Source organism: Pimephales promelas, chromosome 17 (genome assembly GCF_988280905.1).
Source record: "Pimephales promelas chromosome 17, fPimPro1.hap1.1, whole genome shotgun sequence".
NCBI classification, from domain to species: Eukaryota; Metazoa; Chordata; class Actinopteri; order Cypriniformes; family Leuciscidae; genus Pimephales; species Pimephales promelas.
The window spans coordinates 471,538-499,038 of NC_142785.1; the positions used below are offsets into that span (position 1 = coordinate 471,538).

Here is a 27,501-nt window from a genome sequence, read left to right on the forward strand (position 1 = left end):
GTGAATAATTCAATGACTCGTTTATAAAGACAAGTACTTGTTTTGTTCCTGAATGAATCAGTGTTTTGAACAAATTGGTTGAGCGAATGATTCAATGACTAATTGGTAAAGACATTAACTTGTTTTGTTTCACCCTGAAAGATTTAGGGCCCTAGCTTGCACTCGGCGCAAATGACTTTATACACAAATGCATGTATCTTTCCTATTTTGCACCAGTGCACAGTGGGCTGTTTCTTCCACAGACGCACGTCGGTAAATTAGGGAATGAACTTGTGCTCCCTGGGCGGGTTGGCGCAAACATTCCCTGGTGCTATTTTACACTTCCAGAAAACTATTGCGCCACTGACCAGAAAAAAATTTGTGTGTTGCACGCACTTTCAGATGCTATTTTAAGCGTGCATGCTTGGCCATAATACAGAGTGAACAGCGCGCATACACTGTACATGATTCTCTCATACACATAGATGCATTTTACTTTTTGCAAATGATACATTATAAGGAAAAATATATAAACATGAGGGAAATTATTGTTGTGTCCATGACGATGGGAAAAATAGAAGCTTACACGCAGTGTTGTAGTACTCGAGACTCGGACTCGGTCTCGAGACCATATTTTAATGGTCTTGGTCTTGTCATGGACTCGTGTGCATTTGGACTCGGAATTGATTCTCCGTACTCGAACATTTTTTTTTTTAGGACTCGGACTTATTCCCGAGTCCACTCGAGTTCAATTCAAAATATTTTTCATGATTATTAATGTATGTTAATAAAATATTTCTTTAAATTGATTGACACGCCCAGTGATTGGTGATTTTCTAGTGCGCAACTGCGCATGACAAATTGTAATAAAATTACTTTTAACACCACCTACTATGTGGCCTTTTTACCCTAAACTGATCATATTTTTTAAACTCTAAGTAAATTCAGTAAAAAAAAAAAAGGATTTCTCTACATAAATAAAAGTCAATTAGGTAATCAACCCTCACTGGTCTCGGACTCGACTCGGACTCGACCGTCTCTGGTCTCGGACTCGACTCTCTATGGACTCGGTCTTGACTCGGACTCAAGTGAGGTGGTCTCGACTACAACACTGCTTACACGTTTACCCAAATTATCATATGCATGTTTAACCGAAGCTAATTTGGGTGTGTTTGTCCCATCCCCGATGTCCCTTCTCTTTCTTTTACGGCACTAACGAGAACATCGATCTCCTCGGCTTTGAACCGATTGAAGCGCGTCTGGTAAATGCGCCGTATTAGAACAAGCGCACCTCGTTCATCACGCTCTTAAAGGGAATGTGAGATGGCGCTCTGATTGGTTTGTTTCCCGTTATGCCCAAACCACACCTATGAATAATGAAGCTACTTCAGACCAACCCCTTTTAGATTTGCGCCAGGCGCAAGAGGCATTTATCCCGCCGGGAAAAAGCAACAGCGCCGGGATCCGCCCACAAAGTTACTTGCGCAGATCGTTAAAATAGGCCCTATTATGTATTATAAATGACTCAGTTTAACGAACGCTGCTTCGACATGTCTCCACCTACTGGCATAATGATGTAACGCAGAGAGGAAGAGTGTTGAACTGAACATCAGGGCTGGAATGAGCTGTTGTAAAATGTTATTTCTAGAGCCGTGTTTTCAGTCCTGCGTAAGGTATATTATGCAGAGACGTTTAAACACAGACGTTCATGCAGTGATGAGCTGTCGTGATGAGAGACACACCACCCAAAACAAAGACAAAAATGAAGGAACAGAGCCACAAATATTTCTTGAAACAGGATGTAGAGCTCTGATAAACACGGCTCCTGCTTTAAACAACGCTTCAGTGTGTGGTCCCTCTGAACCACTCGCTCACACAGCTGAGAGGAGGCCTCCTAACACACGCTGGAGTGTGTGTGTGTGTGTGTGTGTGTGTGAGAGAGAGAGAGAGTGTGTGTGTTTGTGTTTGTTTGTTTGTGCATCTTCTCTGATGATTGTTTCTGTGTTTCCTCAGTTCTACAGCTGAGACTCCAGCAGAGGAGAACACGCGAGCAGCTCGAGGACCAGGGCATCATGCCTCGTGAGTCACACACACACACACACACATGTTCGTCAAACGTGTTTTCAACGTTTCTTGTTTCAGAACACTCTAAGTGACGTTCCCATAATGTTTGCAGAAGGACACAATGCCTTCAGTGTAGTAACACACGTAACAGAGAGTACTGAAGTAAATACACATGTGTTTTTACAGCAGAATAACCGTCACAGCCTTTAATACTTTAAGAGACTCGTTGACCTGGACACACAGTCATCTCTATGACATCATTTCCTGTTTCAGATTTTCTCTGCATGTTTCAGAATGTTGCTTAGATCGCGTGATTTTGTTTTACTACTCAAAAAGGTTTACTTTTCAATGATTTTATTTATTCTGGTCATTGTATTTATAAAAAATTAATGTATTTAATTTATGAAATGAATGTATTTAATGAATACTGTAGGTGTGAGCAGAATTATTTTAGTTATTATACATACATACATATGTGTATATATATATATATAGGCTATAACATTTTTTGTTACTTTAAATAAAAGAAATGTTACCTAAAACTGATTAATATAAAAACGTATTAAACGTATTTGTTTCTTACGTGATTAAGCACATTTTTTTTAGTCATGAAGGACACATTGATCATTTTCATTTATTTTAACTACCAAAATAACTAAAACTAAAACTGAAATAAAAATGAATAACAACTATACTGTCATATTTTAAAAAAAAACTAACAAAAATGTAAAAAACTACATTTCCAAAACTTTAACTTAAAAATAAAAAAAAACTATAATAGTATCTCAAATGTTTCTAAAATACTAACTAAACACCCAGAGATATTAAAGAGGACTATTTCTAAAGCACTTTTATACATGAACAGAAGAGGGAAGAGTTATTGTTCCAATGATAAAATACACCATCAGATTAGCTTGAGTTTATTAAATATAGCCGTGTTCGGTGTGTATTCGCGGTGTGTCAAACACACTCTTTCTCCGCTAGATGACCTGGAGAATCAGCAGGTCTGTGTGAGATTAAACGCTGCGCTGTGATTGGCCGGTCTGGCCTTAAAAAAAGGCCTGTTTATCTCACCGCGGCCGACAGCAGAGTCTGATAAACAGGGTTAAAGCCTGTGAATGAGTGTGTGTGTTTCTGTTTATATTACATTGTGTGGACCAAATGTTCCCAAAAGTATAGTAAAACCTGAAAATCACCTACATTGTGTGTGTGTGTGTGCAGGAAAGCCATCGTGTGTTTAGAGGATGAATGTTTTACTGCACGCGCCTGTCGTGTGTGTTTTCCCTGTGACTTACGACAATCGTTCCTGTGTTTGTTTTATTTCTGTGTGCAATGTCTGCCGCTGAGTTCACCAGATCTAATCCCGCACTCGCTCACGATCCGCTCATGAATCACGAGCACCTTACATATCAAAGCTGTGTGTGGAGAGCTGGAATTCCTGCGTGAAGGAGATATTTCAATCTGTGCTGTTTCTGAGGACCGACCGACCGACCACACATACATGAGAGTGTGTGTGTGTGTGTCTGTCTGTGTGGACATTTCCCTGAACATCTGCTCTTTATTACACACTTGAAAGCAGCAGCCGAGCTCTCGTGTGTCTGAGGAGCTGCTCAGCTGTGTGTGTAGTTACTCACACACACACACACACACACACACACACACACACACACACACACACACACACACAGACACTCAGTGACCTGCTCCTGTTGTCTGGAGTGGAACCGATGCTCTTACACACTAATCACACACCTGCTAAATTCTGATTTTATTTAAATTATTAATACAGAATTAAAATATATTACTTGAATACAAATTCTCTAATTCTCAGTTATATCTCATGAGTGTGATGGATTACAAAGCTTTCTGTAATTTTCTCTTTCTTTTAAGAAATAAGTGTCGCTTTTATTTTTGAAGTTGTTGCTCTGTTCTTGTGTCGTTCAGTTCCTCTACATCTGTCCGTAGTGTTCGGGTAATCTGGATTCTATGATCTTCTGCAATTAAATCTTCCTGATATCCAAACACTTAATGAATATTTCTAGAAATGTTTGGCTAACGTCCCCATTAAGTTATGAAAACAAAAGTGTTTTAAAAAAACGGTTACGTGAACATTAAGGGAACGTTACATTGTATCATTCTTCAAACATATGAACGTTACTTTAGAATGTTCTCTGAACATTCCGAAACATTTAAAGAACGGTAGACAACGTTATTCTCGGGTATAGACATTCTGTGAATTAAAAAAATAATGGTTTGTGCTTATGTTTTAAGAACGTAATATTCATAACTTTGCCAGAACGTCAGCTAGGCCTATATCGCGCTGAGGTTTACACGAGTCGTCTTCAGACTAGCTTTGATTCAGGACTATAGTTCTAACAGCAGAATCATGTCTGAGTGTGTGTTCATGAACGGCTCCACAGATAAACTCACAATCACTCGGTCCTTTTGTTTCCAGCCCTGAAGAGTCCGGCTTCGTTCCACGAACAGAGGAAAAGTCTGGAGCGATCCAAGGTTAGTTAGAAGCAGGAATATCTCAATATCTCCCAGAATCCTTTAGACATTCAGTTTCAGAAATTCATTCTGACATCAGAGCTAGTTCATTTATTCTCTTGGTCAAGTCAGGTTTATTTCTACAGCACTTCATACAAAGTGTTTCAAAGCAGCTTTACAGTGAAAAACAGGACAAGTTCATCATTTATGAATGAAATCTGATTCTGATATAAGCAGACGTTTTGTGAAAGTGTGTAAAAATCCTACTCGTCGTATTTAATGTTTCATAATCTGTGATGTTGCAGACTGGAGATTACTTGAAACACAAAATCAGAAGCAGACCAGAGAAATCCGAGCTCGTCAGCATGCATATTCTACAAGGTAAAGGCTTTTAATCATAATATATATGCATAGAATGATTAATAGGTGCCTAATGAACCTGACTGTGTGTATTAGGAAGATTTGGCTCTATTTCTTCCTCTTTTGTTAGTCACTAAATGCATGAATTTAAGTAACAATATAAGATTGAAATGACGAGTTTGACGAGGGTCTCGATCCCAGTTTATTCTGGAATAACTCTGGTTCTGCATCATGAGTGTGTTTGAGTGAAGAGTTTGTGTTTCATGAGTGTGTTTGAGTGAAGAGCTCGTGTTTCATGAGTGTGTTTGAGGGAAGAGCTCGTGTTTCATGAGTGTGTTTGAGTGAAGAGCTCGTGTTTCATGAGTGTGTTTGAGTGAAGAGCTCGTGTTTCATGAGTGTGTTTGAGTGAAGAGCTCGTGTTTCATGAGTGTGTTTGAAGGAAGAGCTCGTGTTTCATGAGTGTGTTTGAGGGAAGAGCTCGTGTTTCATGAGTGTGTTTGAGTGAAGAGCTCGTGTTTCATGAGTGTGTTTGAGGGAAGAGCTCGTGTTTCATGAGTGTGTTTGAGGGAAGAGCTCGTGTTTCATGAGTGTGTTTGAAGGAAGAGCTCGTGTTTCATGAGTGTGTTTGAAGGAAGAGCTCGTGTTTCATGAGTGTGTTTGAGTGAAGAGCTCGTGTTTCATGAGTGTGTTTGAGTGAAGAGCTCGTGTTTCGTGAGTGTGTTTGAGTGAAGAGCTCGTGTTTCGTGAGTGTGTTTGAGGGAAGAGCTCGTGTTTCGTGAGTGTGTTTGAGTGAAGAGCTCGTGTTTCATGAGTGTGTTTGAGTGAAGAGCTCGTGTTTCATGAGTGTGTTTGAGGGAAGAGCTCGTGTTTCATGAGTGTGTTTGAAGGAAGAGCTCGTGTTTCATGAGTGTGTTTGAAGGAAGAGCTCGTGTTTCATGAGTGTGTTTGAGTGAAGAGCTCGTGTTTCATGAGTGTGTTTGAGGGAAGAGCTCGTGTTTCATGAGTGTGTTTGAGTGAAGAGCTCGTGTTTCATGAGTGTGTTTGAGGGAAGAGCTCGTGTTTCATGAGTGTGTTTGAGTGAAGAGCTCGTGTTTCATGAGTGTGTTTGAGGGAAGAGCTCGTGTTTCATGAGTGTGTTTGAGTGAAGAGCTCGTGTTTCATGAGTGTGTTTGAGGGAAGAGCTCGTGTTTCATGAGTGTGTTTGAAGGAAGAGCTCGTGTTTCATGAGTGTGTTTGAAGGAAGAGCTCGTGTTTCATGAGTGTGTTTGAGTGAAGAGCTCGTGTTTCATGAGTGTGTTTGAGTGAAGAGCTCGTGTTTCGTGAGTGTGTTTGAGTGAAGAGCTCGTGTTTCGTGAGTGTGTTTGAGGGAAGAGCTCGTGTTTCGTGAGTGTGTTTGAGTGAAGAGCTCGTGTTTCATGAGTGTGTTTGAGTGAAGAGCTCGTGTTTCATGAGTGTGTTTGAGGGAAGAGCTCGTGTTTCATGAGTGTGTTTGAAGGAAGAGCTCGTGTTTCATGAGTGTGTTTGAAGGAAGAGCTCGTGTTTCATGAGTGTGTTTGAGTGAAGAGCTCGTGTTTCATGAGTGTGTTTGAGGGAAGAGCTCGTGTTTCATGAGTGTGTTTGAGTGAAGAGCTCGTGTTTCATGAGTGTGTTTGAGGGAAGAGCTCGTGTTTCATGAGTGTGTTTGAGTGAAGAGCTCGTGTTTCATGAGTGTGTTTGAGGGAAGAGCTCGTGTTTCATGAGTGTGTTTGAGTGAAGAGCTCGTGTTTCATGAGTGTGTTTGAGGGAAGAGCTCGTGTTTCATGAGTGTGTTTGAGGGAAGAGCTCGTGTTTCATGAGTGTGTTTGAAGGAAGAGCTCGTGTTTCATGAGTGTGTTTGAAGGAAGAGCTCGTGTTTCATGAGTGTGTTTGAGTGAAGAGCTCGTGTTTCATGAGTGTGTTTGAGTGAAGAGCTCGTGTTTCGTGAGTGTGTTTGAGGGAAGAGCTCGTGTTTCATGAGTGTGTTTGAGGGAAGAGCTCGTGTTTCATGAGTGTGTTTGAAGGAAGAGCTCGTGTTTCATGAGTGTGTTTGAAGGAAGAGCTCGTGTTTCATGAGTGTGTTTGAGGGAAGAGCTCGTGTTTCATGAGTGTGTTTGAAGGAAGAGCTCGTGTTTCATGAGTGTGTTTGAGGGAAGAGCTCGTGTTTCATGAGTGTGTTTGAAGGAAGAGCTCGTGTTTCATGAGTGTGTTTGAGGGAAGAGCTCGTGTTTCATGAGTGTGTTTGAAGGAAGAGCTCGTGTTTCATGAGTGTGTTTGAGTGAAGAGCTCGTGTTTCATGAGTGTGTTTGAGTGAAGAGCTCGTGTTTCATGAGTGTGTTTGAGGGAAGAGCTCGTGTTTCATGAGTGTGTTTGAGTGAAGAGCTCGTGTTTCATGAGTGTGTTTGAGTGAAGAGCTCGTGTTTCATGAGTGTGTTTGAGTGAAGAGCTCGTGTTTCATGAGTGTGTTTGAAGGAAGAGCTCGTGTTTCATGAGTGTGTTTGAGTGAAGAGCTCGTGTTTCATGAGTGTGTTTGAAGGAAGAGCTCGTGTTTCATGAGTGTGTTTGAGGGAAGAGCTCGTGTTTCATGAGTGTGTTTGAAGGAAGAGCTCGTGTTTCATGAGTGTGTTTGAGTGAAGAGCTCGTGTTTCATGAGTGTGTTTGAGTGAAGAGCTCGTGTTTCATGAGTGTGTTTGAGTGAAGAGCTCGTGTTTCATGAGTGTGTTTGAAGGAAGAGCTCGTGTTTCATGAGTGTGTTTGAGTGAAGAGCTCGTGTTTCATGAGTGTGTTTGAAGGAAGAGCTCGTGTTTCATGAGTGTGTTTGAGGGAAGAGCTCGTGTTTCATGAGTGTGTTTGAGGGAAGAGCTCGTGTTTCATGAGTGTGTTTGAGTGAAGAGCTCGTGTTTCATGAGTGTGTTTGAGGGAAGAGCTCGTGTTTCATGAGTGTGTTTGAGTGAAGAGCTCGTGTTTCATGAGTGTGTTTGAGTGAAGAGCTCGTGTTTCATGAGTGTGTTTGAGTGAAGAGCTCGTGTTTCATGAGTGTGTTTGAAGGAAGAGCTCGTGTTTCATGAGTGTGTTTGAGTGAAGAGCTCGTGTTTCATGAGTGTGTTTGAGTGAAGAGCTCGTGTTTCGTGAGTGTGTTTGAGGGAAGAGCTCGTGTTTCATGAGTGTGTTTGAGGGAAGAGCTCGTGTTTCATGAGTGTGTTTGAGGGAAGAGCTCGTGTTTCATGAGTGTGTTTGAAGGAAGAGCTCGTGTTTCATGAGTGTGTTTGAGGGAAGAGCTCGTGTTTCATGAGTGTGTTTGAGGGAAGAGCTCGTGTTTCATGAGTGTGTTTGAGGGACGAGCTCGTGTTTCATGAGTGTGTTTGAGGGAAGAGCTCGTGTTTCATGAGTGTGTTTGAGGGAAGAGCTCGTGTTTCATGAGTGTGTTTGAGGGAAGAGCTCGTGTTTCATGAGTGTGTTTGAGGGAAGAGCTCGTGTTTCATGAGTGTGTTTGAGTGAAGAGCTCGTGTTTCATGAGTGTGTTTGAGTGAAGAGCTCGTGTTTCATGAGTGTGTTTGAGGGAAGAGCTCGTGTTTCATGAGTGTGTTTGAGGGAAGAGCTCGTGTTTCATGAGTGTGTTTGAGGGAAGAGCTCGTGTTTCATGAGTGTGTTTGAAGGAAGAGCTCGTGTTTCATGAGTGTGTTTGAGGGAAGAGCTCGTGTTTCATGAGTGTGTTTGAGGGAAGAGCTCGTGTTTCATGAGTGTGTTTGAAGGAAGAGCTCGTGTTTCATGAGTGTGTTTGAGGGAAGAGCTCGTGTTTCATGAGTGTGTTTGAGTGAAGAGCTCGTGTTTCATGAGTGTGTTTGAGTGAAGAGCTCGTGTTTCATGAGTGTGTTTGAGGGAAGAGCTCGTGTTTCATGAGTGTGTTTGAGTGAAGAGCTCGTGTTTCATGAGTGTGTTTGAGGGAAGAGCTCGTGTTTCATGAGTGTGTTTGAAGGAAGAGCTCGTGTTTCATGAGTGTGTTTGAGTGAAGAGCTCGTGTTTCATGAGTGTGTTTGAAGGAAGAGCTCGTGTTTCATGAGTGTGTTTGAGGGAAGAGCTCGTGTTTCATGAGTGTGTTTGAGGGAAGAGCTCGTGTTTCATGAGTGTGTTTGAGTGAAGAGCTCGTGTTTCATGAGTGTGTTTGAAGGAAGAGCTCGTGTTTCATGAGTGTGTTTGAAGGAAGAGCTCGTGTTTCATGAGTGTGTTTGAGGGAAGAGCTCGTGTTTCATGAGTGTGTTTGAGTGAAGAGCTCGTGTTTCATGAGTGTGTTTGAGGGAAGAGCTCGTGTTTCATGAGTGTGTTTGAGGGAAGAGCTCGTGTTTCGTGAGTGTGTTTGAGTGAAGAGCTCGTGTTTCATGAGTGTGTTTGAGTGAAGAGCTCGTGTTTCATGAGTGTGTTTGAGGGAAGAGCTCGTGTTTCATGAGTGTGTTTGAGGGAAGAGCTCGTGTTTCATGAGTGTGTTTGAGGGAAGAGCTCGTGTTTCATGAGTGTGTTTGAGGGAAGAGCTCGTGTTTCATGAGTGTGTTTGAAGGAAGAGCTCGTGTTTCATGAGTGTGTTTGAAGGAAGAGCTTGTGTTTCATGAGTGTGTTTGAGGGAAGAGCTCGTGTTTCATGAGTGTGTTTGAGTGAAGAGCTCGTGTTTCATGAGTGTGTTTGAGGGACGAGCTCGTGTTTCATGAGTGTGTTTGAGGGAAGAGCTCGTGTTTCATGAGTGTGTTTGAGGGAAGAGCTCGTGTTTCATGAGTGTGTTTGAGGGAAGAGCTCGTGTTTCATTAGTGTGTGTGAGGGAAGAGCTCGTGTTTCATGAGTGTGTTTGAGGGAAGAGCTCGTGTTTCATGAGTGTGTTTGAAGGAAGAGCTCGTGTTTCATGAGTGTGTTTGAAGGAAGAGCTCGTGTTTCGTGAGTGTGTTTGAGTGAAGAGCTCGTGTTTCATGAGTGTGTTTGAGTGAAGAGCTCGTGTTTCGTGAGTGTGTTTGAGTGAAGAGCTCGTGTTTCGTGAGTGTGTTTGAGGGAAGAGCTCGTGTTTCGTGAGTGTGTTTGAGTGAAGAGCTCGTGTTTCATGAGTGTGTTTGAGTGAAGAGCTCGTGTTTCATGAGTGTGTTTGAGGGAAGAGCTCGTGTTTCATGAGTGTGTTTGAAGGAAGAGCTCGTGTTTCATGAGTGTGTTTGAAGGAAGAGCTCGTGTTTCATGAGTGTGTTTGAGGGAAGAGCTCGTGTTTCATGAGTGTGTTTGAGGGAAGAGCTCGTGTTTCATGAGTGTGTTTGAGGGAAGAGCTCGTGTTTCATGAGTGTGTTTGAAGGAAGAGCTCGTGTTTCATGAGTGTGTTTGAGGGAAGAGCTCGTGTTTCATGAGTGTGTTTGAGTGAAGAGCTCGTGTTTCATGAGTGTGTTTGAGTGAAGAGCTCGTGTTTCATGAGTGTGTTTGAGTGAAGAGCTCGTGTTTCATGAGTGTGTTTGAGTGAAGAGCTTGTGTTTCATGAGTGTGTTTGAGTGAAGAGCTCGTGTTTCATGAGTGTGTTTGAGTGAAGAGCTCGTGTTTCATGAGTGTGTTTGAGGGAAGAGCTCGTGTTTCATGAGTGTGTTTGAAGGAAGAGCTCGTGTTTCATGAGTGTGTTTGAGTGAAGAGCTCGTGTTTCATGAGTGTGTTTGAGGGAAGAGCTCGTGTTTCATGAGTGTGTTTGAGTGAAGAGCTCGTGTTTCATGAGTGTGTTTGAGTGAAGAGCTCGTGTTTCATGAGTGTGTTTGAGTGAAGAGCTCGTGTTTCATGAGTGTGTTTGAGTGAAGAGCTCGTGTTTCATGAGTGTGTTTGAAGGAAGAGCTCGTGTTTCATGAGTGTGTTTGAAGGAAGAGCTCGTGTTTCATGAGTGTGTTTGAAGGAAGAGCTCGTGTTTCATGAGTGTGTTTGAAGGAAGAGCTCGTGTTTCATGAGTGTGTTTGAGTGAAGAGCTCGTGTTTCATGAGTGTGTTTGAGTGAAGAGCTCGTGTTTCATGAGTGTGTTTGAGTGAAGAGCTCGTGTTTCATGAGTGTGTTTGAGTGAAGAGCTCGTGTTTCATGAGTGTGTTTGAGGGAAGAGCTCGTGTTTCATGAGTGTGTTTGAGGGAAGAGCTCGTGTTTCATGAGTGTGTTTGAAAGAAGAGCTCGTGTTTCATGAGTGTGTTTGAGGGAAGAGCTCGTGTTTCATGAGTGTGTTTGAGTGAAGAGCTCGTGTTTCATGAGTGTGTTTGAGTGAAGAGCTCGTGTTTCATGAGTGTGTTTGAGGGAAGAGCTCGTGTTTCATGAGTGTGTTTGAGTGAAGAGCTCGTGTTTCATGAGTGTGTTTGAGGGAAGAGCTCGTGTTTCATGAGTGTGTTTGAAGGAAGAGCTCGTGTTTCATGAGTGTGTTTGAGTGAAGAGCTCGTGTTTAATGAGTGTGTTTGAGTGAAGAGCTCGTGTTTCATGAGTGTGTTTGAGGGAAGAGCTCGTGTTTCATGAGTGTGTTTGAAGGAAGAGCTCGTGTTTCATGAGTGTGTTTGAGGGAAGAGCTCGTGTTTCATGAGTGTGTTTGAGGGAAGAGCTCGTGTTTCATGAGTGTGTTTGAAGGAAGAGCTCGTGTTTCATGAGTGTGTTTGAAAGAAGAGCTCGTGTTTCATGAGTGTGTTTGAGGGAAGAGCTCGTGTTTCATGAGTGTGTTTGAAAGAAGAGCTCGTGTTTCATGAGTGTGTTTGAGGGAAGAGCTCGTGTTTCATGAGTGTGTTTGAGTGAAGAGCTCGTGTTTCATGAGTGTGTTTGAAGGAAGAGCTTGTGTTTCATGAGTGTGTTTGAGTGAAGAGCTCGTGTTTCATGAGTGTGTTTGAGGGAAGAGCTCGTGTTTCATGAGTGTGTTTGAGTGAAGAGCTCGTGTTTCATGAGTGTGTTTGAGGGAAGAGCTCGTGTTTCATGAGTGTGTTTGAGGGAAGAGCTCGTGTTTCATGAGTGTGTTTGAAAGAAGAGCTCGTGTTTCATGAGTGTGTTTGAGGGAAGAGCTCGTGTTTCATGAGTGTGTTTGAGTGAAGAGCTCGTGTTTCATGAGTGTGTTTGAAGGAAGAGCTTGTGTTTCATGAGTGTGTTTGAGTGAAGAGCTCGTGTTTCATGAGTGTGTTTGAGGGAAGAGCTCGTGTTTCATGAGTGTGTTTGAGGGAAGAGCTCGTGTTTCATGAGTGTGTTTGAGTGAAGAGCTCGTGTTTCATGAGTGTGTTTGAGTGAAGAGCTCGTGTTTCATGAGTGTGTTTGAGTGAAGAGCTCGTGTTTCATGAGTGTGTTTGAGTGAAGAGCTCGTGTTTCATGAGTGTGTTTGAGGGAAGAGCTCGTGTTTCATGAGTGTGTTTGAAGGAAGAGCTCGTGTTTCATGAGTGTGTTTGAGGGAAGAGCTCGTGTTTCATGAGTGTGTTTGAGTGAAGAGCTCGTGTTTCATGAGTGTGTTTGAGTGAAGAGCTCGTGTTTCATGAGTGTGTTTGAGTGAAGAGCTCGTGTTTCATGAGTGTGTTTGAGTGAAGAGCTCGTGTTTCATGAGTGTGTTTGAGTGAAGAGCTCGTGTTTCATGAGTGTGTTTGAGGGAAGAGCTCGTGTTTCATGAGTGTGTTTGAGTGAAGAGCTCGTGTTTCATGAGTGTGTTTGAGTGAAGAGCTCGTGTTTCATGAGTGTGTTTGAGTGAAGAGCTCGTGTTTCATGAGTGTGTTTGAGTGAAGAGCTCGTGTTTCATGAGTGTGTTTGAGTGAAGAGCTCGTGTTTCATGAGTGTGTTTGAGGGAAGAGCTCGTGTTTCATGAGTGTGTTTGAGTGAAGAGCTCGTGTTTCATGAGTGTGTTTGAGGGAAGAGCTCGTGTTTCATGAGTGTGTTTGAGGGAAGAGCTCGTGTTTCATGAGTGTGTTTGAGGGAAGAGCTCGTGTTTCATGAGTGTGTTTGAGGGAAGAGCTCGTGTTTCATGAGTGTGTTTGAGGGAAGAGCTCGTGTTTCATGAGTGTGTTTGAGTGAAGAGCTCGTGTTTCATGAGTGTGTTTGAGGGAAGAGCTCGTGTTTCATGAGTGTGTTTGAGGGAAGAGCTCGTGTTTCATGAGTGTGTTTGAAGGAAGAGCTCGTGTTTCATGAGTGTGTTTGAAGGAAGAGCTCGTGTTTCATGAGTGTGTTTGAAGGAAGAGCTCGTGTTTCATGAGTGTGTTTGAAGGAAGAGCTCGTGTTTCATGAGTGTGTTTGAAGGAAGAGCTTGTGTTTCATGAGTGTGTTTGAGGGAAGAGCTCGTGTTTCATGAGTGTGTTTGAGTGAAGAGCTCGTGTTTCATGAGTGTGTTTGAGTGAAGAGCTCGTGTTTCATGAGTGTGTTTGAGGGAAGAGCTCGTGTTTCATGAGTGTGTTTGAGGGAAGAGCTCGTGTTTCATGAGTGTGTTTGAGTGAAGAGCTCGTGTTTCATGAGTGTGTTTGAGGGAAGAGCTCGTGTTTCATGAGTGTGTTTGAGGGAAGAGCTCGTGTTTCATGAGTGTGTTTGAGGGAAGAGCTCGTGTTTCATGAGTGTGTTTGAGGGAAGAGCTCGTGTTTCATGAGTGTGTTTGAGGGAAGAGCTCGTGTTTCATGAGTGTGTTTGAGTGAAGAGCTCGTGTTTCATGAGTGTGTTTGAGTGAAGAGCTCGTGTTTCATGAGTGTGTTTGAGGGAAGAGCTCGTGTTTCATGAGTGTGTTTGAGTGAAGAGCTCGTGTTTCATGAGTGTGTTTGAGGGAAGAGCTCGTGTTTCATGAGTGTGTTTGAGGGAAGAGCTCGTGTTTCATGAGTGTGTTTGAAGGAAGAGCTCGTGTTTCATGAGTGTGTTTGAAGGAAGAGCTCGTGTTTCATGAGTGTGTTTGAAGGAAGAGCTCGTGTTTCATGAGTGTGTTTGAAGGAAGAGCTCGTGTTTCATGAGTGTGTTTGAAGGAAGAGCTTGTGTTTCATGAGTGTGTTTGAGGGAAGAGCTCGTGTTTCATGAGTGTGTTTGAGGGAAGAGCTCGTGTTTCATGAGTGTGTTTGAGTGAAGAGCTCGTGTTTCATGAGTGTGTTTGAGGGAAGAGCTCGTGTTTCATGAGTGTGTTTGAGTGAAGAGCTCGTGTTTCATGAGTGTGTTTGAGGGAAGAGCTCGTGTTTCATGAGTGTGTTTGAGGGAAGAGCTCGTGTTTCATGAGTGTGTTTGAGGGAAGAGCTCGTGTTTCATGAGTGTGTTTGAGGGAAGAGCTCGTGTTTCATGAGTGTGTTTGAGTGAAGAGCTTGTGTTTCATGAGTGTGTTTGAGGGAAGAGCTTGTGTATATTACAGATACAGTGTGTAAAGACTCTCAGAACACACTGAAGAGAGCCCGGTTTGCTGATGACCCTAAGGAGAAGATCTCTCTAAGACCCGGTCCACTGGAGCTGGTGGAGAAGAACATCATCTCTGTTCATTCCACACTTAAACAAGCCGTCATCACAGGTAATATTAGAGTTATTAGATCTTATAACTCTATATGAAAACGATGCTTCAGAAACTCCTGAAAACCAAAGCCTTTTCTCAGCTGACAGGGATTGTTCTGGCAAAGTTATGATCAAACGTTCTCTCGGTAACATTAATAGAACATGATCTGTGTTTAATAATGTTCTCAAAAATTTTTATTTATACATCATTCAGGGAACATGTGACACATTAAATGTTACTAGACTGGGTTAACTAAAACTGAAATCAAAACCATAAAAAACATTTTCATTATTTGAAATAAAATGAACGTTAACTGAAATAAAATACAAAAATCAAACTTATTTTATTTCAACTAGTTACCAAGTTCTCTTTCTTTCAGTTAGTTTTATGTTCGAAACGAACTAAAACTTAAACATAAATAACAATTTATAAAAAACTATATAGACATGTTTTAACAGCTCTTTTTACTGGAAATATAAAAATAAAGATTAATGCACAATATTAATGAAAAGTATAATGGTGTGTGTGGGAGAGAGAGTGTTTGAGTGTATACAATAATCCGAGTTTGTGTGTGTGTGTGTGTGTGTGTGTGTGTGTGTGTGTGTGTGTGAGAGAGAGAGAGAGAGAGAGAGATAGAGAGGTGTGTGTGTGTTTGTGTGTGTGTGTGTGTGTGTGTGTGTGAGCGTGTGAGTGGTTGGTCGTGTGTGTGTAACTGACCTGATATCTGAGCACGTGAGCTGCCAGCAGCAGTGCAGGGACTGCTTTCAATCAGGTTCTCTGCTGGGCACACACACGTCACACTCAGTGTGTGTGAGTTATTTCCTTCACTTGTTGATGTTGGACAGTTTGTGATATTGTGTCGAGGCCCAGCGAGCACTTAGATCATGTCAGTGTGTGTGTATGTGTGTGTGTGTGTGTGTGTGTGTGTGTGTGTGAAGAGAACGCTCTGTGCAATACCATTATTATTTTATTTAGAGATAAAGAGGAGAAGAGAATATGAGAATAAATACAATATGAATAATCATATTATGAGTAACTGTTATTATTATTGTCTTTCAGTCACAGTGTAGAAAGTGTCCAAATTATGTTACTTCGTTGACCTCAACATTTTTAACTCTTTCCCCACCAGCTGTGTTTCATAAAAAGGGCTAACGGCACATTTTAATTAGACTTTATTCAAAGTTCTCTGAGAAAAGCAGATTATGACGCACACATTTGGTTGGACTGTATTGGATTGCAATCTTCAGCTACAGTCCAACCAAACATTATTCAGACAGCAGATAGCCTATCAGTTTTGATATTTCTTCACTAGTGTGATCAGGACACTATAGTTCATTTCTGTAAGAGAGGAGAGCAGAATAAAGTAAACTGTGACATATTACACCCACAACATATTCTTCATACAGTGACTACCAGAGACATTTATACACATTTGGGGCCAATAATGAGTCCTCCACTTTGAGCTGTAATTGCTGATGCTCTTTTTACACACACAATGAACAACATGAAGCCTTGCTTGGGCACTGGTTGAGCTAAACTGGTCTTATCTAATTGTGGAGTTAAATTTACCAGCTGACAGATATTCAACATAACTCATGTGTGAGAGTCCAACAGAAGGACGGACAAAATCAGTCACATATCAAACACTGATCTGAGAACTGAGTTCTGCTCATATTTATAAACTAGAGCGGATAAACTGATGATGTGAGAAATGTTGAAGGAGTCTGAATACACCGTTTTGACTGTATATAAGGCAGTTTTAATCTGAAGTGTGTACAGCGTCTCCGTCTGATGAAACACCTTTGTTGGAGGTTTGGATGGAGAGGCATAAATCTCAGCAAGTCAAACAGAGAAACAGAGAAACGCTCATTTGATCTCGGTGAAAGGGCGGATCTAAATACAGCTGCTGTTTGTCTCAATAAAACCCAGCAGAGTTCGTATAAACCGGCGGCCTCGACCTCATACACTGCGTTTACACACCGCCCCGGGGATCATGCGAGTGTTTACATCAGTGTGTCTGAAACATGTGATCTGAGGGAGAACACACACGGGCCGAGCGCATAGTAAACACACACTCTGACATCAGGTGTGTTTGTGCAGAGGATTGAGGAATCCGCATCATCATCGCCCTCCAACAACGCTGACAGGAATATGCAGAAGAACGTGTTGATAATCTTCCAAAACGGTACTTTTAGGATCGTTTTAGAGACACTATTATACTTTCCATTCATATTGTGCATTTTTATATTTCCAATTTTAATTAAGATTTTTTTGTTGTTAAAACGGATCTATACGTTAAGGCGTAAAGATTTTCATACTGTACAAATTATATTTTCTATCCCCTACACTAACCCTACCCAACACACACACACACCACACACTAATCCGACCCCTAAACCAAACCATTACACGCACCCGCACACACACACACGCGTCTGTACGTCTGTGTGTAAGAGTGTTCAACAGTAGCACATGCATCAGACGCATACAGACATTTACTCAAATATTTACACAGATTCGGAGCCTTGTACTCAAACACTGCAGGCGTTTAGATTTCCATCGTCTCAGCTGACACACACACACACACACACACACACACACACGACTGTGTGTAAATGAGAGTAATCTCTGCTCTGTTAAGTCTTCTCGGATTGAGCTGTTATCCGTGTGTGGGTCCCTCTCATCAGTGTTTCCTGAACCTGTGTGTGTGTGTGTGTGTGTGTCCCTCTTCCCTCAGGTTCCCATGGGAAGCTCCAGAGGCCCGAGGACTCGTATGTGTTTGAGGAGGAGAGCAGCAGCGAGAGTCTTTCTCCAGAGTCGCCATCAGAGAACAAGAGCTCGCCGACACACACCAGCGCTGAACACGTGAGTTGTTCACACACACCAGCGCTGAACGCGCGAGTCGCTTACTTTTGTGTGTGTGTTTGTGAGGTAATCGAACCTTCAGAACCGAACCGAATCGAACTGAAGTTTCAGCTCAAAATACCCCACAGATATTTTTATATAGCATGTTCAAATTGCCACTTTGAGGGCGAGCAAAAACTCACCGTTTTTGTGTGTCCCTTTAAATGCAAATGGGCTGCTGCTCCCTGCACAGGGGGCGGAACTTCGAGAGCTCTGTCCTGAGCAGGTTCGATTACCTCACACATACATGCACTGAAAATTTCAAAACACTTTAGCCTTTTATGTTCAAACCGGAATCAGACAATGATGGAGAGACTGTAGAAGTGACGACATGTAGAAGCAACAGGACATTTCCGAACGGTTAGTTGATGAGCTTATGCCGCTGATGGGGAGTTAACTATCTTCTAGTCATTGATTAGCATATTGTGTCATAATCATCTATAAATCGCATTCCTGGGGGCAGGGCTTATGTAAATTTTAGGGTTAGTTATGTCACTACCCCGGAAGGAATGTTGAGTTAAGTTGTGTAAATTCAGTTTGTTGTATTCCTTAAAAAGCAATTTTTTTAAAGAAAATGTCTCCCTTTGCTTTGAACTTTGAGTCGTAACTTGCAGATGTTGTTTATGCTCAAACAGCAACATTACACACTAACTACAGTTAGAAAAGTGAAATCATAATCAACCGCCCCTTCAACTGCAAAGGTTCAGGTGTGGAGGTGTTCTGCCCCCTGTGGTGGTTCAGGGAACTGCAGGTTCTGCTCAGGATCGTCTGACAGCTCTTTGACTCGGAGCCTGAGATCAGTGTGTTTCTGACGCAGTGTTTTGTGAATGTTAGAATGATTGCCCATTCTCTGGTGATAATAAACGGCTCGCTGTATGTGCCTGGCATCACATCATCATGACCTGTTACTACAAACACACTGAGTAAAAGTGTGTGTGGAATATTTACTTTAGTGCTGTGACTTGTGAAAGCTGTAAATTATGTACATGTTTAATAATAATCACCTCATGTGTGGCATTTGTTAAATGCAAAGTGCATAAATCTTATAAACAATGTCCCCTGCGCACCAACTTATGGAAACTCCAAGGTTTGACCTTTGCAGAAGTTTTTAACAGAAGACATTATTTATATACATTTTTTAACCCTTTAAGACTACTGATTCATATCTGATATAGTCGCTAAAAGTCATGTAGTCCCTCTGTCATCTGAGTCATCAGCTTTATTTAAATAGCACTTTCAAATCAGCTTTACAGTGAAAACAGGAAAATAATGCAAATATTGTTTTGGCAAAGAAATCTGTAGTAGAGGCGAAGGCTGCCCTTCAAATTGGGGATATCGTTGGACAGGTACAGCATGGAAGAGGGGGTTTTGGGCTCACTGTAGCTCCTCCTAAATGGCACAAGGCAGGCCCAGCTCAAAGGAGGAAGATGGTAGTCGACGAGGTGCGAAAGCAGGAGGAGAGGATGAGGTGTATAAAGGCCATTTCCCAGGCCAAGCAGGGAGAGTGGATGAGATGGGAGAGTGTGGAACAACGCAAGTTGGGCTGGCAAGACCTTTGATCAATGGAAGAGAGTAGGATCAGTTTCCTTATGAGGTCAACATATGATGTTCTCCCATCACCGCAGAACCTAAACCTCTGGGTAGGACAGGATCCCTCTTGTCCGCCACATTAAGGCACATTCTGACAGGATGTAAGGTGGCTCTTAGCCAGGGTCGGTTTACTTGGTGCCATGACCAAGTACTGCGATGTTTGGCTTTAGCATTGGAAGGCAAGCGTAGTATGACCAATAAGTTGCCGCCTGCAAAACATTACACGCAGAAGACAATATTCCTCCGCCCAGGCGAGCAACCACCAAGAAAAGGTGTTAACACCAATTCTCGCCCAGGACAACTGGAAACTGCTAGGGACTGGAAGATGCTGGCTGATCTTGATCAACGGCTTATTTTTCCACCTGAGATTGCTACCACTAACTTACGACCAGATATTGTTTTGTGGTCTGGATCAGCACGCATTGTTCAGCTGATAGAATTAACAGTGCCATGGGAGGATGCGGTAGATGAAGCATATGAGAGGAAGAAACTGCGGTATGCTCATCTGGCCACTGAGTCAGAGCAGCGAGGATGGAGAGTCCAGGTTTATCCAGTGGAAGTGGGCTGTCGAGGTTTTGTCGCACACTCTACAACCCGGTTCCTCAGAGACGTCGGATTCAGTGGCCAAGAGTTGCGTTGCACAGTAAATAACTGATCTGAAGCAGCAGAAAGGGGCAGCAACTGGCTGTGGTTGAGACGGAAAGATTCTAGCTGGCTATGTACAGGCCGCCATGCTACGGTTTCGTAGAATTCTTGAAGAGTCTGTTTGTTTGTATAGGTTGCACTGAAATTACAGTCATTACGTTCCTGTGTATATTGTTTGAATGACGGTGGTTGGCCAGATATTGTGGTTTGCGGTAGGTGGTATGCCATACGGAACCGTTTGCCACTGAAACTGCTTTATAATGCACCAGTGGGGCTCGAAAGCCTTTATCAAACAGGTTTGCACGTATGGTTGGGTTGCGCAAGATTGTGGTTCGGTCTCTGTAGGGGTCAGTAAGCTGGGCTGAGTTGAGTGGGGGACGGAGGGGGTGACTTAGGGTCACTGTCGAGCCCTCTTGAGGTGTCGTGGGCTAGTCGACGAAACACTGAGGATGGAAGGTGGCCACTTGAAGACCCTAGAGATGTCCCCTACTCAGCTCAATCCAGACGGTTGTCGTGTTGGTCCACTAGGGAGACCACACTGTAGTTGCAGCCGTCGTGTGTGCTGATGCGGCAAGTACACTGCAGCCGTTAGCTCCGGACAGAAGGGGAGTCACACCGCCATATGGAAAGAAGCGTAAATTGATGGAGAAGCATAGTTTACTGGAAAGCTACGTCTTAGCTTACCTTGGCGAAAGCCAAGTATAAATCAGCATGAAGTTTTAACATCTACTCTCGTGTAATGGAAATCATCTTGGCTGTACAGCAGATCTAGAAGAAAGTCACTGTTCAGTTTAACCATGTTTTGAATTTATCATTAATTATTGACTAGCTTACACAACACCGTTTACTACTGAAAACAGAAAACTTTTGATGATTTACACAACAGCTGCGTTTTGGTGGCCTGGAAACGCAAACTTTAAATAGTTTTTTTTTTTTCAGAACAATGCCGTTATCATCGCCGTGTAAACTGTGAAAAAATGTGAATCTGTGAAAATGGTGACGGATTGCACATGCGTATTACGTGTTTAGTCTAAAAGCATTGGGGTGTGACGGTATTCAAACTGAACCGAAAAACCACGATACACCATCCATGGTATGTAACGCGCCCGCCCTATCCCATTGTTGAGGTTGAACATAGACTGTAAAAAATATTTTTGTAGTGTCCATGACGTCATTCGTAGTGTTTCTGAAGTGGGCGGAGCCGGCCATCGCCATCTTGGCCGCGAGTCACTCCCAGATAAACACAAATGTGCAGTGAGGTGGATTAGCTGAAGTGACGCAATGCAATGCTAACGGCAAGTAGTGACATCAGCAGCAATCCATCTGTCACTCAAGTGGCCTCGTCCCCTTAATTATGCAGAAGTTTAAGGCTTAGTATAATTTAAACGGATAAATATATTAAGGTTGATTACCGTGAGGGCTTCACCCCCTTTACAGTCGTCATGAAGGGCAAAATTAGCGATATAGACCAAAACCACTTTTTCCACCAGTCTGTAAACATGTTTTATTCTGCTGTAAAGTTGGGCATTTTAACATGAAGGTCTATGGGATTGAGTCTACTTTGCCTCTAGTGGCCAGTCCATGAACTGCAGTTTAAGTCACTTCAGTGTTGGGTTCAAGAGAGAGACATGAGGGTTGCCAGTTGAGGTTGACCAGTTTACTTTGTCCTGCAAATTTTCGTGTCTTGTGTGTTCACGTCGATAATTGCAATGCGTTCCGTTTTATTGCTTTCGATTATCTTTCACATTCTGTCCGTTTTATCATGAAATTCAAACAATAAATGCCATTTTGATCATCTCGATCATCTCTTCCTCTTAAACACCAGTTACACAATAAACATCAATGAACATCTGAAGAAACGTTGAAAGATACTGAAGTGAGTCATCGCTCAATCAGTGTTTCAAAGGCAGAAAGACGTCAATAAAACAGCTTGTAAACTAAATGTCACACAATTTACCTCGGGTAAGTTTCCACAGCTTTTTAGTTCGCTAGAGAAATGAACTCTATCTCTAAATGTATGCACTATATATAACCTGTTAGTGGAGTCTTGACTATTTAATGTAGGCTATGTTTAAAATATCTGTCATGAAAATGACAGCAATGATTACAGGCAACGAATTGGAAACATATAGATGTTTATAGATGCAAGAACTTCCTTGTGTGCAGTTGACGTTTTGCATACAATTTATTTGAGTTTTGATTATTATATTTAAAAATAGAAACTGAATTTTAAATAGAAACTGAATTTTGGCAAATAGTTTCCTCCATATTCTCACTATATCAGACTATGAGCAATAAATGCATAATGGATCAAATATGATTCTTAACAAAGAACATGATTTTTTTTGTCTTAATGTTCAATAAACTGTTCCATTAAAAAATGGAGTCTTTTTCTGACTAGTATTATTTAATATGTCAGGCTTTACAGGGTTAATAACAATCAATCATTAATCATCATTTAACGGTATAATAATGTATTATTAAGGGTCCTCAGAGCAACGATGGCAGCGCTCAAACCCCAGAGGACAACATGAGCGACGGCCAGGGAACAACACCGATCCCAGTTCAAGCCATGGTCAAGGTAAAACTGAACTCCTCTTCTCTGTAAATCTGTTATCAGCTCACTGCACGAAGTTCCTTGAATCCTCTGTTCTTTTCCGGTGCAACGCAGTCCAAAGTGTCTGAGAAGAACCGCCACAAGAAACCCAAAGACATCAAGCCAAAAGTGAAGAAGCTGAAGTACCACCAGTACATCCCACCGGACCAGAAGGCCGAGCGTTCTCCTCCGGCTCAGATGGACTCGGCGTATGCTCGTCTTCTTCAACAACAGCAGATCTTCCTACAACTGCAGATCCTCAGCCAGCAGAAACACACACACTCGCAGACACACTCGCAGACCAGCTTCAGCTACCAGATCAACCAGCACAAGTGAGTCCACACGTCATTCAGAAGCACAAATATCACCGGATAAACTACATCATCGAATCATTGTGTCCTATAAAGGGATGTTCAACAGTTTGGGTTCTGTGGGAATGTTGTTGTTTTTTCTTCATTAAATGAATCAAAAGTGACAGTAAGGAAATGTATAATGTTACAAAAGATTCTTTTTCAAATGAATGCTGTTCTATTTAACTTTCTATTCATCAAAGAATCTTGTATCACATTTTGGATGAAAAAGAACATCATTTATTTGAAATAGAATCTTTTGTAACATCATTTCAATTTGTTTCCCAATTTTTTTTTACTCATGCCAAATGTTTAAATTGTAATGTGACACGCTTTCCACAGAAATCGCAAGTAGCACAACTGCTCCCTTTCAGTCGGTCACGTTCAATGTTGCGTCGAAGTGCCGACGTAATTGGGATCACTTCAGGGAGCTCTTTCATCTTCGAGTATCTACAGAACGAGCCAATGCACATTGGCGTTTGAGATTTGCATCTCGTGCCCCGCAGCGAGGATATAAATACGGAAGCAGATGCACGCACCTTTTGTTTTCCACTTTGGAGCCAAGCTTCCTCTTTGTCTTCAGACTAAACCTCTTCAGTCAGAATCTCTCTCTCTCTCTCTCTCATCTGTGTGACGGCGCGAGTGGAGAACTGTTTCTGGGTGCGGTCGTTCCCTGGCACCAGCTGACGGCCACATTAGTTGCCTCTGGTGTTTGGGTATTCATCAGGCTGAAGGCTACTTAGCCAGGGTGATCTGAGGATTACTGTGAGGGCTTCCCCGCCGAGGCATTCTCCGTGGGGCCCTCAACCTCTCAAACACAGCGGCCGTTGGAGCCTTCGGAGGAGCGCGCTGGACCTTCATGCACGCTGGTCTATCACACGAGCGACCAGTCGTTTCCTTTTGGGCTCCAACTGACGATCAGATGTGGGTCACAGCATCGGAGGGGGAGCTTCGGTCCTCTGGGGATGAAGACTCGGCTGCGTTCCCTCCCTCCGGGAGGTGTAGTGTTTCCCAAGACACACCTGGAATGCACGGTTATGCTTTCCCAGGTTGGGCTTGTGAGGAACCCTCCTGATCGTCAGGTTCCTGAGGGGGGTGAGGACATTAGATCCTCTTTGCTCACTCTCGATAACCTGTAGGGATTTGTCTCTGGTCCTTTCGACTCTTCAGAGACCACCTTTTAGCCAGGCCTAGCACTCGAATGCTTGAGAACCTGTACTATGCTGTCCGTATTTAGTGATCCCTGTGGCGATCCCATATGTTCATTCTTCTACGGTGCGGCTTCTCAGGCTGGAGCCACCCCAGTGACATTTCATATGTTGTACTGCCCCTAACCGGCCGGCCCACATGTGTATTCTCCCCATGTTACCTCCCTTCGGGCAGGATCCCTCTCCTCTGGGAAGGCACGCTCCACTGTGTGGGTTATAACGGAGCAGCAGTTTGAGCTCCCTCTACGCAGGCCTTCCGCCCCAGTCAGTTGGGGACCTGAGCGTCTTGCGTAGCGCGCTAGATGTGGCTGCAATCGTGGCGCATTCCATGGGGATCCCAAATTATGTCGACGTGACGTAGAACGTCTAAACATTGTGATGTCTGTCAGCCATCATGATGGAAGATGATATCGTCAAAAAAACAATCCTGAGAATAAATTTACCAGATTTAAGACAAAACTGAAGCAAAATTATATTGAAGTCCCCTCCCTCCCCCTTTAGAAACTTATACTTTTATTGCCATATAAAATTGTCTTAAAAACTGGTATTGTTTCCAGCATTCTCACTGATGTGTGTGTGTGTCAGGTCGTCCGGTGAGCAGCAGGCCTCATGTGCTTCAGCAGGCAGTAGCAGCAGCTCGTCGTCTCCAGTGAAGAGTAACTACTGCAGTCCGTCCTCCATCAACTCCATCAACTCCATCAGTCCCGCGCCGCTGCCCAACAACCTGGACGACCTGAAGGTACTGACGATGACCCAAAGCTTATACGCCCTCTGGTGCTCTTTGCAATTTTTTTACCGAACTTCTTCACATTTGGTAAAGAGAAAGGCTCACCAAAACAATGTTTTCTAGGTTGGTAGAGGCACTGGGGACCTGATTATAGCACTTAAACATGGAAAAATCTTGATATGTCCACTTTGAAAGTCTTGTCTTCTGTGTCTTCAGGTGTCCGAACTTCGACAGCAACTGCGCATACGAGGCCTCCCCGTCTCCGGCACCAAAACGTCTCTCATCGAGCGCCTGCGTCCCTTTAAAGACTCCAGCTGTGCTTCTCCATCGGGCTCCGGCGACGTCAGCACCGGCCCGTTCCCCGCGACTCCCGGCGGATCCTCCTATCAGTCCCCGGCGTCCCACGGGCCCGGCTTTTACCCGTTCTGCAGCAGCGGCTCCTCGCCTCCCATCTCCCCGGCCTCCTCGGACCTCTCGCTGCCCGACAGCTTCAGCGACGGCACGCTGTCGTCTCCACACCTCGGCCCGGACGCGGAGAAGGACAAGATGCTGGTGGAGAAGCAGAAGGTGATCGAGGAGCTGCGCTGGAAGCTCCAGCAGGAGCAGAGGCAGGTGGAGGAGCTGCGCTTTGAGCTCCACAAGAGGAGCCGCGAGTGTCCCGTGATCATGGAGCCTCCGGTTCAGGTTCCGCAGGGCTACGGCGTGTCGGTCAAGCAGGAGCACGTGTCCTCCAGCTGCCCGCTGTCCTCCGAGCAGGGGACCGGAGTGTGTGTGGGTCACTGCGACCCGGGTCTCTCCGCCTTCATGAGTCCTCAGTGTTCTCCTCAGGAGTCTCCCGTTACTAAACCCTCCGCCAGTCCTCTGCCCGAGTCGCCTGTCCAACCGTTCCTGCTGAGAGACTCGCACAGACCCGCTCGCAGCATGCAGGTGCGTCACGAGCACGATCATTTATTCAGAAATACATTAAACAGGTTGCATGTGTATATGCATACACGAGAATGATCCAATGCGACTTTATGTGTGTGTACTTATGGGTGTGAGCTCAAAATCTGTAGAAACAAGTAAAATTATGGTCAGTACGTAGGGTTGCCAACTTTCTGATTTAGAAAAAGCAAGGGGGGGGGGGGGTACCTTATACACTTCAATACAAGGTGTAGCCTTGTGTGAACTTATTACTTATTCAATAGATTTTAGACATATAGAATCTTTCAAATGCAAAAAAAAAAATAATAATAATAATTTAGTAGTTTTTCTTATCATAGCGTACAAATGTCTTCTGAAACTCCTTTTCCTCGATTTACTGAAGCCTATATGTAAAACGCATTTGCAGCTGCACAGCCGTGTATCTATGCTGCATATATCTATGCCGGCCGGCAACTGCACATCCAATGACGCCGGCAATCAGAGCCCGCCAAGGGGGCGCCAAGTCCCCGAATTTTCCATTATTGCAGGTCTTCGATCATTCATAGTCTGTCTGACATATTAGAAGCTATGTGTCTGTCATGGATATGCACTGAACTGATTCTCAAAAATACGGAACAAAGTGCGTTGCGTATCAGTTCAATACGGAACAAGACTTTTATGTGTCAAATACAGAACGATTCCGTATTATACGGAATGGTTGGCAACCCTGTCAATCCCACGCTGAAATACAAGTACTGTAACAACAACCATATTCGTCCGATTCAATCCAATCATATTCTGATTCTGAGCAAATAAAGCGAGTGAGTGAGGAGAGGCGGGTTTGTGTGTCACTCGCTGTCGGTAGATATAGATAATAATAGATATTCTATAATAGATATAATAGATAATAATAGATAATAGATTATCATATAATAGATAATAGATACAATAATATATATATATATATAATTATAATAATTAATAATAATAATAATGATATAATATAATAATAATAATTATATATATATATATATATATATATATACATATTATTAATAATAATAATAATAATAATATAGATAATAATAGATCATAGATATAATAGATAATAATAGATCATAGATATTCATAATAGATATTCTGTGAGAAAAAAATAGTATTGGAGGTGTTTCTGATATTTAGTACACTGTAAAATCCAATAAGCACCGCTTACTTGAAAAAAGCATGCAAACCGATTGCACTTAAAAAACTGAGTAAAGTGAAATAGGAATAATATGTAGTACTAACAAGTGCATATCTACTAGTGTACACTTACAAGAGAGTTCATTTAACTTAAAATAATTTGTATACAATACTTGATCTTTTACTTTGGATGTACTCATTTATGCTAGTTGTGTATCAATGTGTATCGAAAAATCAATATACATCGCAGTTAGTTTGTTATTTCAGATGGCTTTTTAAAAGACATGCATTTAATGGGTGTTAATGTTATATATATTTATATATGTACAAAATATTTAGCTTGAAAAAATGTATTTATTTAAAATGTAAATACACTCATGTAAATAATACGTTTTTACTTCATGATTACACCTCACAACCTTCATGAAGTCATGAAATTTAATCTCTTGTAGAAAATAGTAATAAAAGTTTTTCAAAACCAACATAAAAACAAAGCACTTGGCACATGTTTTAAGCTCTGAACACACACACGTTTGTGCCTGACTGCTGAAACATCTTTCTCTCTCTGTCACAGTTACAGCAGAAGAGTGTGTGTCAGTCGAGCTGCTCGTATCCACCGGACCACCGAAGCCTTCAGTCGCTCTACACGAGTCCAGAGAACAGCATGAACCCCAGAGGCTCGTCCAAGAACAAGAGCGCAAACCTGCAGCAGAAAGTACGTGAACAAGTCCAATTCAACCACTTAATCTCAATCACACACACACACACACGTCACACACGTCAAAGCGTCACGTGTTCTGTTCTGCACCTCCTGCAACAGTCAGTCTCAATTACACCGGGCGTCTGTTGGTGCTCTTCGGTCACTTTTGACCGAAAAACTTTAAGTTTTTTATTTTTTATTTTTTTACTTTAAACTTGGTAGGGGTTGTTGCACCTGCTATGTGAACAGAAAAATCATGGACATGATTCAAATGATTCCAGGTTAAATGGTCCTGAAAAAAAGAATTTTAGCACAATTTCCACTATGAGTTTCTTCTAGTGGA

The 27,501-nt window shown here is 42.9% G+C and overlaps 1 protein-coding gene across 4 annotated transcripts in view; it reads left to right on the forward strand.

Annotated features, from left to right (window-relative positions):
* myocd (myocardin) overlaps nucleotides 1-27,501 on the forward strand; it is a 97,010-nt gene that overhangs the window by 6,060 nt on the left and 63,449 nt on the right. For all 4 annotated transcript variants that reach the window (XM_089121732.1, XM_089121735.1, XM_089121731.1 and 1 more), the window contains exons 2-11: nucleotides 1,993-2,058; nucleotides 4,499-4,554; nucleotides 4,839-4,914; nucleotides 14,219-14,371; nucleotides 17,091-17,218; nucleotides 21,978-22,073; nucleotides 22,164-22,420; nucleotides 24,232-24,385; nucleotides 24,590-25,300; nucleotides 27,033-27,173. In XM_089121732.1, coding sequence (XP_088977858.1) covers nucleotides 1,993-2,058; nucleotides 4,499-4,554; nucleotides 4,839-4,914; nucleotides 14,219-14,371; nucleotides 17,091-17,218; nucleotides 21,978-22,073; nucleotides 22,164-22,420; nucleotides 24,232-24,385; nucleotides 24,590-25,300; nucleotides 27,033-27,173 — 1,838 coding nt within the window. The remainder of the gene's footprint in view (nucleotides 1-1,992; nucleotides 2,059-4,498; nucleotides 4,555-4,838; nucleotides 4,915-14,218; nucleotides 14,372-17,090; nucleotides 17,219-21,977; nucleotides 22,074-22,163; nucleotides 22,421-24,231; nucleotides 24,386-24,589; nucleotides 25,301-27,032; nucleotides 27,174-27,501) is intronic.